Genomic DNA, 12,821 nt, shown 5'->3' with positions numbered 1-12,821 from the left:
AGCTGCAGGTGGCGATGTTGAGCTGCGGGACCTGGTCCATGCTGCAAACTTGTCAGTGCTGTCCTGGGATCCCTTTGGGACCCGTGGTTCTGACGGCTTGGACTGCTTCCATGCAGGTTTGCACGCTGGAGCTATGCTGTGGAGGTGCTGTTGGGTTTGCTTTGTTGTGTTGGATTGTTTGGCTTGACGACGTGGGTGGAGATTGTGCAGCATTGTGACGGCAACAATGGGACTGCTTTCTGCCTGGTGTTCAGCATGGTTTTGAAGGGACATTGATGAGCCTGGAGTCTGGGCCTTCATCAGAGATGTGTTGGGGTCCCATCTCTGATGTATGATCTGCCTTGGTAAGACATTCGGATTGAACTCTGAGCATGGCATCTATGGATTGTAGACTGAGCTTTATGACAACTTGATGGATGCTGCTTGTTTTCAGTCTTCAGTTTCCCAAGTTAAATCTGTGGCATCGAGGGTTGAGCCTGCCACAGGCTATGGGGCTGTCGGACATCTCTGGGAAGTTCTTGGCTTCCTTGGGGTGCCCTGCAGTGGCGGCGCTTGTGGCAGTCACTAGAGATTATTGCTATAGCAAAGAAGGTGGAACATACAGAGATCTCTACCAAAGTTGTCAAGGAAAAAAGGAAATCACAACAGAGGAGGATGTTCATGCGGTAAATGCTTTCAACCCAACTTCCAGTGATAGAGAAGACATGGAAAAAGAATTCAAGAAGAATAACGAGTTTACAGATAAATACAATGTTTGCCAAGAGAAGAACTACAAACAATAGGGGAAACCTAGCTCCTCAAACATGAACATCGAAATAATTAAGTGCTTCTGATGTGGAACTCTAGGACATTCTTTGAATACATAACAGTGTCCTGCACTTAATCAAAGATGTGCCTATTGCGGGATCAGGGGGCTTTTTACTGCAGTTTGTAAGAGATCCAAGACAATAACAGCATGAATTCAAGAAAGTGAAGAGTCAGAAGAGGAACAAGTCATGGCCATATGGAGCCGCATGGCAAGTGACAAACCCAAATGCCTAAGCTGCAAGATACAGATTGGACTGCTTTGGCTAGAAATGATGGACAGTTGTTCACCATATAGCATGATAACAAATAAAAAATAGAAGAAATCACAGCGCAAGGGGTTGGAACAAAAGTTATTCAAGTCTGACATAAGGGACCCACGAGGGTTCAAAGGATCCAAGATTCAAATCATTGGATTTTGTGTAGGAGAAGTAGAATTTAAATGAAGGTCTAAATTGAAAAGAAAGGTGCTAATGTAATACGGTGGTGAGACACAGCAGCGTTATATATAAAATTGGATCCAAACACTAAGGAGCAAGTATTGGGGACAGTGCCCACGCATGAACAGGAAAGGTATGCAGAAGTCTTTTGGAAAGACATTGGGAAACTTGTGGGTTACTCGCAAGGAAGCAGCAATGCCGATAAGTCACAAGGTGAGAAATATTCCTCTTGTATCCAGGGACAAGGTGTAGTGTAAAGCGTAGATGCATTGTCATAGGTGCATTGACACACTGATCTAACCACATTGAATATTCGGCCTATAGCTTGCTGTATTGGCAGCTAAGACTAAGCTATTCAAAGAGTGTACTGAATGATTATAATCATAGCTTTATAGATGGCTTAGTATTGCTTTAGCAGCACGTAGACATCTAGCATAGTGAGCTACATTAAATGTGAGCACTCATGAAGTTGCTTACAGAGAGTTAACTGCAAGCCTGGTATTCAGCTTCCACGTTCACAAGAAGCTTCACTGTATACAGACACTGGGTTGCATGGGAAAGGCGCGACCTTGGCAGGTGCAGGTAAAACTACATTCCTAAGGAACAAACGTGTCCCAGCTATAGATGAGGCAGGGGGGAAGAGCGCAGAGCAGAAGTGGATTTTAACATCAAAAACATGTTTTGGTATTACCACAAAGCTTCTAGCAAATTGTGTCATTCTGATTGACAGGACTGCCCAATAAGAATGCATACCCACATTAATCAGGAGGGACTCGTACAATGGGCCTCTGCTGAGTGCACACTGGGAAGTGCCTGGAACCAGCAACCACTCCGGGGCAGAGGTTCCTAGTAGTCATATCCCACCTTCGTGCTGGTTCCAGAGAGAGCCACGGCCAGTCCCGCAGATACAGGCGCCAGGCATGAGGGTGGCTTGGTCCTTGATGTGACAAATCTCGTGCCAAGATCCACGATTTTCTAGGAACGTAAGACCTTGTTGTGTTCAAAGTACTTGTGATGCATGACTTGTATTCTATCCCATTCTGCTAAAATATTGCTCAGTTACATAATTGGCTTGTTATCAAATACATGCAAGTATATCACATGTTTTGGTTGAGTTTCTTCCAGAATTAGTTCATTGTATTGAGTTCATTTCTTGCATTATATTCAAACATATGAGGGGAGGGTATCATAGGGTAAAAGGGCTGGTCCCGGAAGTGAGCAAACACCCTTCATACAACTCATAGTAGAGGAGGAATTACAGAGACTTGTGACACAGAAAATACTTGAGCCCATTGGATCAGCAGAATGCTCGAGACCTAAAACAGTGGAACAACAGAAGGGCAGATCATTCAGGCTCTGTGTGGACTCAAGGAATTTACCCAAAAACATAGTGAGAGACACATTTCCACTACCAATTCTATTGGAAATGCTGACTTGCTTATGAGGAGCATACATATTTACCACACTGAATTTGTCATCTGCTTATCATCAGATCCCTATCAATATGGACATCAGTCACTTAACGCCATTCATAACCACCTTTGGGATGTTCCGCTACTGCCGTATGACTTTAGGCCTTGAATCTGCAGCAGCGGTTTTCCAGAGAGTAATGACCCATCTGTTCAACGGTATACCAGAAAGATCATTTAATTTTCGGAAAAGAAAATTAAGAGCATGATGAGAGTTTGGGCAGAGTGGTAAAATGCATCAGCAGAAGTGGATAATCTATTGAATTGAGTAAATGTGTCTTCAGAGAGTCTGAAGTGGAGTGCCATAGTTATACAAAAGGACTAGGAGCTGTCCTGTCACAGATTGCAGAAGGAGAATCGAAGATCATTTGCCACTCACGAGAGCTCTGAGTGAAGCTGAGGCAGAGTGTTCTGTAATTGAAAGAGCCTTCTTGGCATGTACACAGGGACTTGAATACTTGGGGAAGACCAGTGACCATTTGCATGGATCATACACCACTAGTTGAATTGTTGACTGTTCAAGGGTTGTCAAAGGCGACATCGAGGATAGCTTGTTTGCCATTAAGGCTGATGGATTTATCCAATGGGGGGCAAAATGATATGCTGGCCGAAAGCGTTCTTTGTATGAGTTGAGCAACTCAACCATAACTACAGGGTCGCTACCAAAATTTGCCACCTCAGTATGATTCTGCAAAGTTTGGTGTGGTTTTGTCTAGAGGGGGAGCAAAGTTATAGGGGGGCCCAACATTTTTGAAATCCTCATAGAGATAATGGAAAAAAGATTTTGCTTGTGCCATCAGCCCAAACCGCTGGATGGATTTTCATCACTCTTGCCCCAGGAGCGGTGGCTTGGTCCCAAAAGTGTGCTTTTCTAAATTTGGTGTAGATCTGTCCAGTAGTTTCTTTTCTATTTAAATGCCCAAAAAGTGGGTAAAAATTACATTTGTGATATCTGGGTTTGGTCCGCAAAACCTTTCCTGATTTAGAGTCCGCTGACACCTCTGGACCGATCATGGGGGTGGCTTGGTGCCCACGTACACCAACGATGCATGCTTATTTGTGGTTTGAAAGCGTTAGCTGCGTCATATTTTCTTAAACAGTTGCCATGTTGATTCCATGGACTGCTGTTGTAGTCCGCGGACAGCACAGTAAGCAAAAAGTCTACAAAACATATTTAGGGCTAGTTTGTGGCAGAAAGAGGGTCTAGAAAGGGTGGGAGAGTGTACAAAAGTAGATAAGGAGCTGTTTTGGTAGGTGAAAAAAGCCCTTCACAGCAACCCTCCATTCAAAGTCCATGTTCTCCTATCTTCCATAGAAGAGTTCCATCCCTCAAAGCAACAGGCAACTTGATCATCACAAACTCTCCCTCCAGTCCTTTCCTCTCTTTAACTGCCTTCCTCATGTCGTACCAGACTTTATTCTGTACCTGCATCTCTGCAACATGCAATCTTACACTTTGCACACTATGGGCCTCATTACGACCCAGGCGGTAAGGGGTTTACGGCAGCGTTAACAGCGCCAACCCTTACCGCCTGAGTACGAGGTCCCTTAGCGCCATGGCGCTTTTAACACCTGCTTTTAGCAGGTGTTAAAATCCATGGCAGTAAGGGACCATGGAGTTAATTACGCCACCGTAATTTACGGTGGCGTAATTAACGCCTTCCCCACTCCCATTATGCCCTATGGGGCAAAAATGGGGAAGGGTAAATGGGGATTGGGGACTTACCGCCCCCGCCAACCTCGGAATGGGGTGGTAAGTCCGCCAACCACCATGGCGTAAACGTAGTTTACGCCATGGTGGTAAAGTCACGGCCCAGGCGGTAACTTACCGCCTGGGTCGTAATGAGGCCCTATGTCCACTTTGCCCTCTTCAACCATGGAGGGCACAATTTGCTGTTGGGCTTTCGTCTCCATCTCATCTCAAAACCTCATAGATGTATGCGGTGCAGAAAACCTATGCACCACAATCCTGCTCATCATAACTTCTTCCCAATTTTTGCTATTTGCCCAGGCCCACTCAATGCAGTCTTTTATAACTCTGTTAAATCTCTCTCCAACGCCATTTGGTTGGGGATGGTGGATAGTCGTGGATTTGTGTTCTATACCATTTCCCACAAGATATCTGCACATTTGATTATATTTAAACTGCACACCATAATTAGTTAAAACTTTTCTCAGACACTCTTCTTGCTTGAACACCTCTTCCATAAAATCAATCACTTCTCTTGTCATAATGTTTCGCATGATCTTCACTTTCACCCACTTTGAAAGTGTGCAATCAACACAATGCAAAACTTGGCAATACCCTTACTCTGAATGGACCCCAAAATATCGAGTCCTATTCTTTCACGAGGCATGGTTCGTACATTCATTAACAGCATGGTACTTTCCCTGGTCAGCAAATTATTTTCGCTCAACATACATGAAACAAAGTTCCTGACCCCTTTCTCTATTTCTAAGTCACAGCCAGGCCACCAGAATTCAGAGCAGACAATTTTCCGTGTGTATGTGATGCCCTAAATGGGCGATCTCCACAATTATTGTCCTAAATCCAAATGGAGGTATTATCCGGACACCTCTCATCACATACTCCCCAGAGACGTTCAACTCATTCTTGACTGCCCAAAATTCTTCTAGATTTGTACCTATAATGGATTGTTTCATTATATACCCTTTTTCTACAAGTTAAAACCTCACCTCCAGCTATTATCATCATGTTCAGCACTCAGCTACTCATCCCTTGAAACACTCCTTTGCTCAATACACACTCTTCCTATTTTTCTTCCTCATTGTCACTTTCACACACAACCATAGGTGACAAACAATCTGCCTAAACATATAGCATGTCAAAGTCATATTCTTGGAGCGCTATCGCCAATCTCCTTATCCTTGATGATACGTCGTCTAGACCCTTCTTTTGCAGTATATCTCTCAATGGTTTATGGTCTGTTCACACTATGAATTTCGATCCCCAGGAATGTCAGAATTTCTTTTTTTGATCGCCAAAAGTTCCTTCTCAATTGTTGAGAAGTTGAGTTCTGATCCTTTAAGCAAACATGATGCAAATGCAAGGATATGTTTCCTGGTTTGCTTCAACTTGTGTAAGCACAGCTCCCAAACCTGCATTGCTGGCATCAGTGGAGATTATTGTTTTCATGCCCAAATTGAAGTTTTTTAAGGATGATGTAGACTACAAGCCTAATTTGACTTTTCCAAACTCAGCAGCACACTTACTATTCCACTCATAGGGAAATTGGTCTTTAAGGAGTGACATCATGTTCACAATTTTATCAGCATGTGTCTGAACTTTCAAATAGTATTTAGTCATACCTAAGAAGAAGCACAACGCTTCTTTATTTCACGGTTCACGTGCTTCACTGATGTTGCAGACTAACCTCAGTTTTACATTGATACCAGATGCAGAAACGGTGTGGCCCAAATAATCAATCTCCTTTCGATTAATTCTGCACTTATCTTTGCTCAGTGTCAAACCATGTTCCATGAGAGCGACGAACACCTTATACAACCTTGCATCTTGTGTTCTATGGTTTTCTCCAAAAACCAATATATCATCTTGGAAGCACACAACCCCTGGTTCTTCCTTAAATATCTTGTGCATTATCCTCTGAAACATGGAAGTGGCCGATATTAAGGCAAAAGGCATCTGGACAAACAAACAGACCTTCATGGGAGATGAACAGTGTACGTTGTTTGGAGCATGGGTGTAACCATTTCTGATGGTACATCGACATGAGATATAGAGATGAGAACACCCATGCATCACCTAATGTGGACAGTGTTTCTGCTATGTTGGGGAGTGGGTGGTGGTCTAGTATCACACACCTATTTAGAGACCGAAGATCCACACAGAGTCTTAGCTTCCCATTTGGCTCAGCCACCACAATTAGAGGTGCCACCCACCGAGAACCCTCAATACTCTCAATAACACCATTTGGTTCCAGCTTTAGAAATTAATTCTTCACTTTGTTCTTTATTGTCAAAAGGACATTTCTGAACTTGAGTGCAATGGGCTTTGCAACCTGGATTAGGCGAATCTGGTGTACAAACCTCTTAGACAACCTGCTTTGAATATTTGCTTATATAAAACATCCTCATCACAGTGTTGTATGCACTATTCTTATTTCTAACTTCTTTTGCTGAAGCCAACTCTGTAATGGAACAGACCCTTTTTCAGTCACATATACTTTGCCTGAGGCCATCCTGCCTTTGAATTCAAACTTTCCCTCAAACTATCCAATCAGATTTATGTGAGCTCCTGCATAGCCTTCATGCCTGATATCTACCTTCTTCAATGGCTCTCCTGGAAATAATGCATCAAACATTTTTCTCGGAAGTATGGTGTATTTAGCTCCAGAGACTGTCATAAACCCCAACAGTAGTGAAGCGATCTCCTGTACCTTCCCTTTGTCAGTGGCTGCTCTCTATCATTCCAGATCACTCCTGCATTCTCATTCTGTCTGTCAAACGTCCAGCTAGCATACTACCTAGTGTGCTTTGGATTTGCCTGTACCATCTTGGGAAGGAGCAGTGTGCTCTGAATCCAGGATAGGGAACAAGCGGAAACACTTCTTTTATATTGTTATATGGTTAAAAATAATTAAACTTTAACAAATTCAGCAGAAAAACACATACATTTACAATAACATCACAACACTTTTATTAAGGCAAATCCTTATGCCTCCCATTTCAAGTGGTGGAGGCCAAGGGAAGGAAGGTGTAGCATTCACTTCAATGAGTTGCAGGGTGGTCTTCTTTGCATTAAACCTGAAGGATCTGAATTGGCAGCACCATTGCCTGGATGAGAAAGAGTGCTAATGCAAAGAAAAAGTATTGATAGATTAATGGTACTGCTGCTTCTTTTTCTTCTTCCTCTCTTGCTCCCCTTTATCAGCCCTAGAATAGTGCTTCAGGGTCAAGGTCTCAGGATTAGACTTCAAAGTTTATGGCTTTTCCGGAGAGGAATGTACACAAGGCTTCTGAGACATGCGGCCACTAACTCGCTCCTGCTCCACCTTAAGGTGCATGGATCTGTAAGATCTTCATTCCTGAATGGCATGGTCATTGCCAAGGGACCACACACACAACTGGTGCAGGTCAGAAATGCAGATATGCCTGTTACAGTCGTTGCACGGCCAGATGTGTGTGAAAACAACACACAGTGAACATTCAGACCCTGCTTTATTAGACTAACAAATATTTTAGTTGCTCACTTTCACAACCACAAACATCCCTGAGCTGGGACATTATTTAGTTTGAAAAGCTAACAACCAGCACATTATTTAGCTACATGAAGCTATCATACCTGCAAGAGCACTTGCTTGTTTAAACTAAGCTACATGTCAATACGTTAATTCTGTAAAAGCATTTTTTTTTTCTGTTAGAGAGAAATGCAACAGTAAGGACAATATTGGGAAGTAGCCCAAGTACTTGGGCAGTTCGTGGCAATCTTTGGCAATACGCCAGTTCCCAGAAATTTGATGAACATCTTTGGCAGAGTAATCGTCTCTCGGCTGTGATGGCAATCTCCCTGTTCCCTCTGCCAGGCAGAGAAAAAAGGTTGTACAGACACAATCCAAAGCTGTTGGCCTGGTTAATGGTTGTTATATTCGTTCAGTGTGTTTGTGGGTATTATCCATGGAGCTCTCCCTGCTCGTGCTACAATAGAGACATATATTAAATACAGAACTTCCATGCAACATATTGATAGTTGAAGCCATGCCAACAGCGTGTTGCCACATTCTGCAAAAACAACTACTGGGTAGTTTTTGTGCCAAGACAGAAATTCCATTTCAGCAGTCAGTTCCCATAAAGGGTTTGTTTTAAGCATTCTTCTAAATCTGTCTTTTATATTAGGTGTAGGGCAGAAATTAAATTCAATGTTACTTTAAAACTCACGGAGTTTATATGCAAACGAAAAACACATGATGTGAAATTCCCATGAAGTATTATACGCTCTGATTAAGTAAACAGACAATATGAAACATACAATGCGATACCAACATCGATCTGCTGACAATTGGTTGTAATCTGTCAACTTTCGCCACTGTGTCACCTTGGGAGTAAGACCTGAGAATGTATGTAAAACTAATCGTGTTACCTTTTTAAAATGGCCATATACACGAGACTCATCACTATGGCGACCCTTCGACCTATGGAAGCTTGGATAATGCACATGCACTTTTGCTGTGGGGTAATATATGGAGGGGGACTGTTTATTATGATTGTTGTACTTTCTGATTATGAATATCTATGTTTCCCACTCCCTTCTCGCATGTGATTTACATTATTTGCTCTTGTAAATACAATCACTGGATGCCACTGGCTGTTTCAAAAAATGTTCAATAAAAAAAAAAAGATGATTCCGCGACATACGTTTTGTGATGTACATGGAAACGGTGCATTGTGTACAAAGAAATCACTTACTTGTAGGCGAGGGCTCCGGCAAAATGCCTCTGAATATAGGTATCCATCACTGGGCGGAAATGAAAATACTTGCTGTCCCGCAGCAGGTTAATTATAAAGACCTAGAGGTGGATATATGGACAGAATTAGTAATGCAAAGTCATAAAGGATAACACAATCCTTATTTCAGTTTCAGCTCTGAGCTTTGTCAGCGATCTGTTTGCCTGTACAAAAGGCTATACATGATAACGTGGCAGACCAGACAAACGTGTCCATTTTAAATAAGGCAGGCAAGGCAGAGTAAATGGAAGCACGATGTAACACCTAGCAGCAAAGGGGATACAGGCATGGTGTCGATTGTTGATATATTTTAGCCAAGTAAAGTCATACTGGGTGGGGTATGGTATGGGTGGAATGTCTGCTGCTAAGATTGCCAATGTGTTGTTGTGGTTTAAGATCATGTGCACAAAACAGCAAGAGTTGACTCTGTAGAAAAGTCGAAGTGACAGGGAGTACACGTTAAACAGGCTCTCCTATTTGACACCAGAAAACAGACCGCTGAAAGAGTGGCAGGCTGCGTGCTGCGGTTATGACAAGTGGTAGGGAGTCTTACACGTGTGACACGACACATGCTTGTAAAAATAAAACCGTTTCAGGCGATTTATTTTTCTATGCAGCTGACAGTCACATTAAAAACAGTAATGGGTTTAAAATGTCTACATAATGCTAGGAAGATATAAACATCTGCAATAACTATGATATACAAATTATATTAAACAGATACATGAGAAATGTTGCTTCAAGGTTTAATCTTAGTTAAAATTGGCTCAATCTCTTGTAACAGTGAAACAGTATTAAACATTGCAACTCATAAATTGTATTCTTCCTTAGTTCTCTTGTAGTAAGACATACTTTTTAATGTCCTTTGGATAGAAGTAAACATCGGTTTTTTTCGAATACAATCAATAAAAAAGGTACGTATTAAAAATGCATAACCCAATAGAGGAGAACAGCATCACCCAGAATCAATACATTCTTATTTTCATGGCCTGAACCAAAAGAAAACCCAGAGCCTCACAGACATTATGTTTTAGAACTTGTAACATTAACATATGCATCTTGACAGTATCTAAAATTACATCCCTTTAAAACGGAATTAAGGAACGGTTGCTAAGTGTAGCATACCATGGACAAAAAAATAATAAACGCAAGCTCGACTCTGTAGACATATCTACAGACAGAGGCCTGAAGTGCTATTTGCTCGATTTAGCCAAGAGACATGTTTCCATTTTTCAAGTTGTAAGATATCGTTTAAGATATATTTTGTTCTGCTGGGCTCTTCCACTGGCCCAAATCCTAAGCCAAATTTGAGCAGGGCTGAACTGAAGCAGCACAGAAATAGGAATCAACTTAGTTTCCCAGTATACTAATTATCAGCTGTAGATAAAGCACACCTGGCAACCGAGGTTTTGGGTCAAGAGCAGGATGAAACTCTTAATTCAGAAGAATAGAACACATGTATGCTGGGCAGAGTTGGGCCACACTGAAGGTGTATGGCTTTGTAGACCCAATTGGAAACACAAAGACATTCAGTTTGACTGTATTAAGGAAACCCAATACCTGGACACCAAAGTAATGATGAAAAGGTTGACGGATGTTCCTGGTATGGGCCTTAATATCACAGGACAGATACGGGAACACACACTTAGTTTGCTGGATCCAGTGTTTCGCTGATACAGCAAAACATGCAAGGTTGTAAGTCACATTAGACAAGGAAGGACAAGAGGATTCATTTCCTGCGATTAAAGGACATTTAAACCCTATGGGCCTCATCACGACTTGGGCGGTAACGGTAACGCTATTAGCGCAGGCGGTATTAGCCCTACCGCTGAACTCCCCGGCGCTAATAGCTCCGGATCACGAGTTCGGCGGTAATGTCAATCCCCATTCCCCATTGAGCCCATTCGGGAATGCCCCATTCCCCATTGGGCTCAATGGGGAAATTTCGCGCTAATACCGCCGGCGTATTTCCCGCCGGCGGTAATAGTGCAAATTTTCTGCAGATTTCCCCCCAGCTCAGAGCTGGTGAGAAATCCACCGGAGTCCTGCTTTGGTGGACCCTTAAATCTGGCGGTAATAGCGCTACCGCCGGATTTAAGGGTTACCGTCAAAGTCGTGATGAGGCCCTATGTCTAGTCCATGGGGAGTGGACCACATCAAACTCACATAGAGCTGTTGAAAATGAATGCTGCCATAAGAGGGCATGTATATTTTCAGTTACTTGTTAAAACAAGGAATTTGAAAAGTATCCTGCACAAATCTATATATATATATATATGTGAAAACGTATGAGTCTGTGGGTTTGTGGCAAAGCGTATGTTCCCTATACAATTCGGCAGTTTCACCAATCTGTACCACATTTTGCACAGTCACCTGTTAGGACCCTCCGGACATTACTGGCTACATGACATCTGGACATCCCAACCCTAACCCCGTATTTCAGCAAAAGTGAACATTTGGGTGTGGGTTTGTGGCTTTGTGTATGGTCCCTATACAACTCCACACCATTTCACCAACCTGCACCAAATTCTGAACAGTCATCTGTTAGGACCCTTTGGACATTACTGGCTACATGACATCTGGACACCCACCATTTTCCTCAGACATCAGCAAAAGTGAACAATTGGGTGTGGGTTTGTGGGTTTGTGGCTTTGAGTATGTTCCCTATACAATTCCACACTGTTTCACCAATCTGCACCAAATGTTGCACAGTCACCTGTTAGGACCCTCCAGACATCACAGGCTACATGACATTTGGACAACCCACCTGTTTCCTTGGATTTCAGCAAGAGTGAAAATCTGTGTGCGTGTTTGTGGCTTTGCGTATGTTCCTTATACAATTCCACACTGTTTCACCAATCTGCACCAAGGTTTGCACAATCACATGTTAGCACCCTCCTCATGTGGCCTTACTGCCTACATGGCATTTGGACACCCCATCGCTTTGGCAGAGATACCTTTGCCTATGGCGGAATGAAAGACTGGGAAACGCCGGGTATATCATCTAGTTATCAATAAAATAAAATGTAATTTTGGGAATATCCTGCTTACTTGACATTACAAAATAAAATATGTTGGTTTCGTAGCTGGAAGTGCAAAGTGCACGTAGGAATGATATCAAAATATATTTGATTTGAATAACACGACTAGAATTTTAAAAGGAACGAGCCCAATGTGATTTTCTGCACAACAAATCAGTTGTCAAAGAGCTATGGGAGGAAATGAATATCGAGTCTGATGAGCCTTAATATTAACATGCGATTTGTTCGACTCTATATCTGAGAGTGGTTACATTTTTATGCTGGTACCAGTGCTTTAAGTGGGCCGGGGCCTGCCAGGGCTGACCCCTGGCAGTCTATAAAAAGTGGGGCTGAGCCGGGGCCCCGCCGGGGCCTCCGGTACCACACAACATTGGCGGGACGCGACGGGAGATGCGCCCGCCATTATGTCGGGCAAGCTCACAGGAGTGCCAGCCAGCCACAGCAACGCTGAGGCTGGCGGCAATTTTGTCAGTCAGTGTAACTTCCTCTGATGACCCCTCATCAGGGTCATCAGAAGTTACTGTCCCTTTGTTTGCCCTCCCCAGGTCACTGACCCTCGCTAACCCGTGGGCTCCATGATCTAA

General features: G+C 42.9%; 1 protein-coding gene across 4 annotated transcripts in view; it reads right to left on the bottom strand.

The window, feature by feature from the left end:
* DOCK3 (dedicator of cytokinesis 3) overlaps positions 1 to 12,821 on the bottom strand; it is a 2,582,899-nt gene that overhangs the window by 821,312 nt on the left and 1,748,766 nt on the right. For all 4 annotated transcript variants that reach the window (XM_069644069.1, XM_069644070.1, XM_069644071.1 and 1 more), the window contains one exon: positions 9,158 to 9,258. In XM_069644069.1, coding sequence (XP_069500170.1) covers positions 9,158 to 9,258 — 101 coding nt within the window. The remainder of the gene's footprint in view (positions 1 to 9,157; positions 9,259 to 12,821) is intronic.

Source organism: Ambystoma mexicanum, chromosome 2p (genome assembly GCF_040938575.1).
Source record: "Ambystoma mexicanum isolate Mex_15411 chromosome 2p, UKY_AmexF1_1, whole genome shotgun sequence".
NCBI lineage: Eukaryota > Metazoa > Chordata > Amphibia > Caudata > Ambystomatidae > Ambystoma > Ambystoma mexicanum.
Note: the sequence above shows the minus strand (reverse complement) of the source record. Positions and strands in the feature narration are given on the sequence as shown.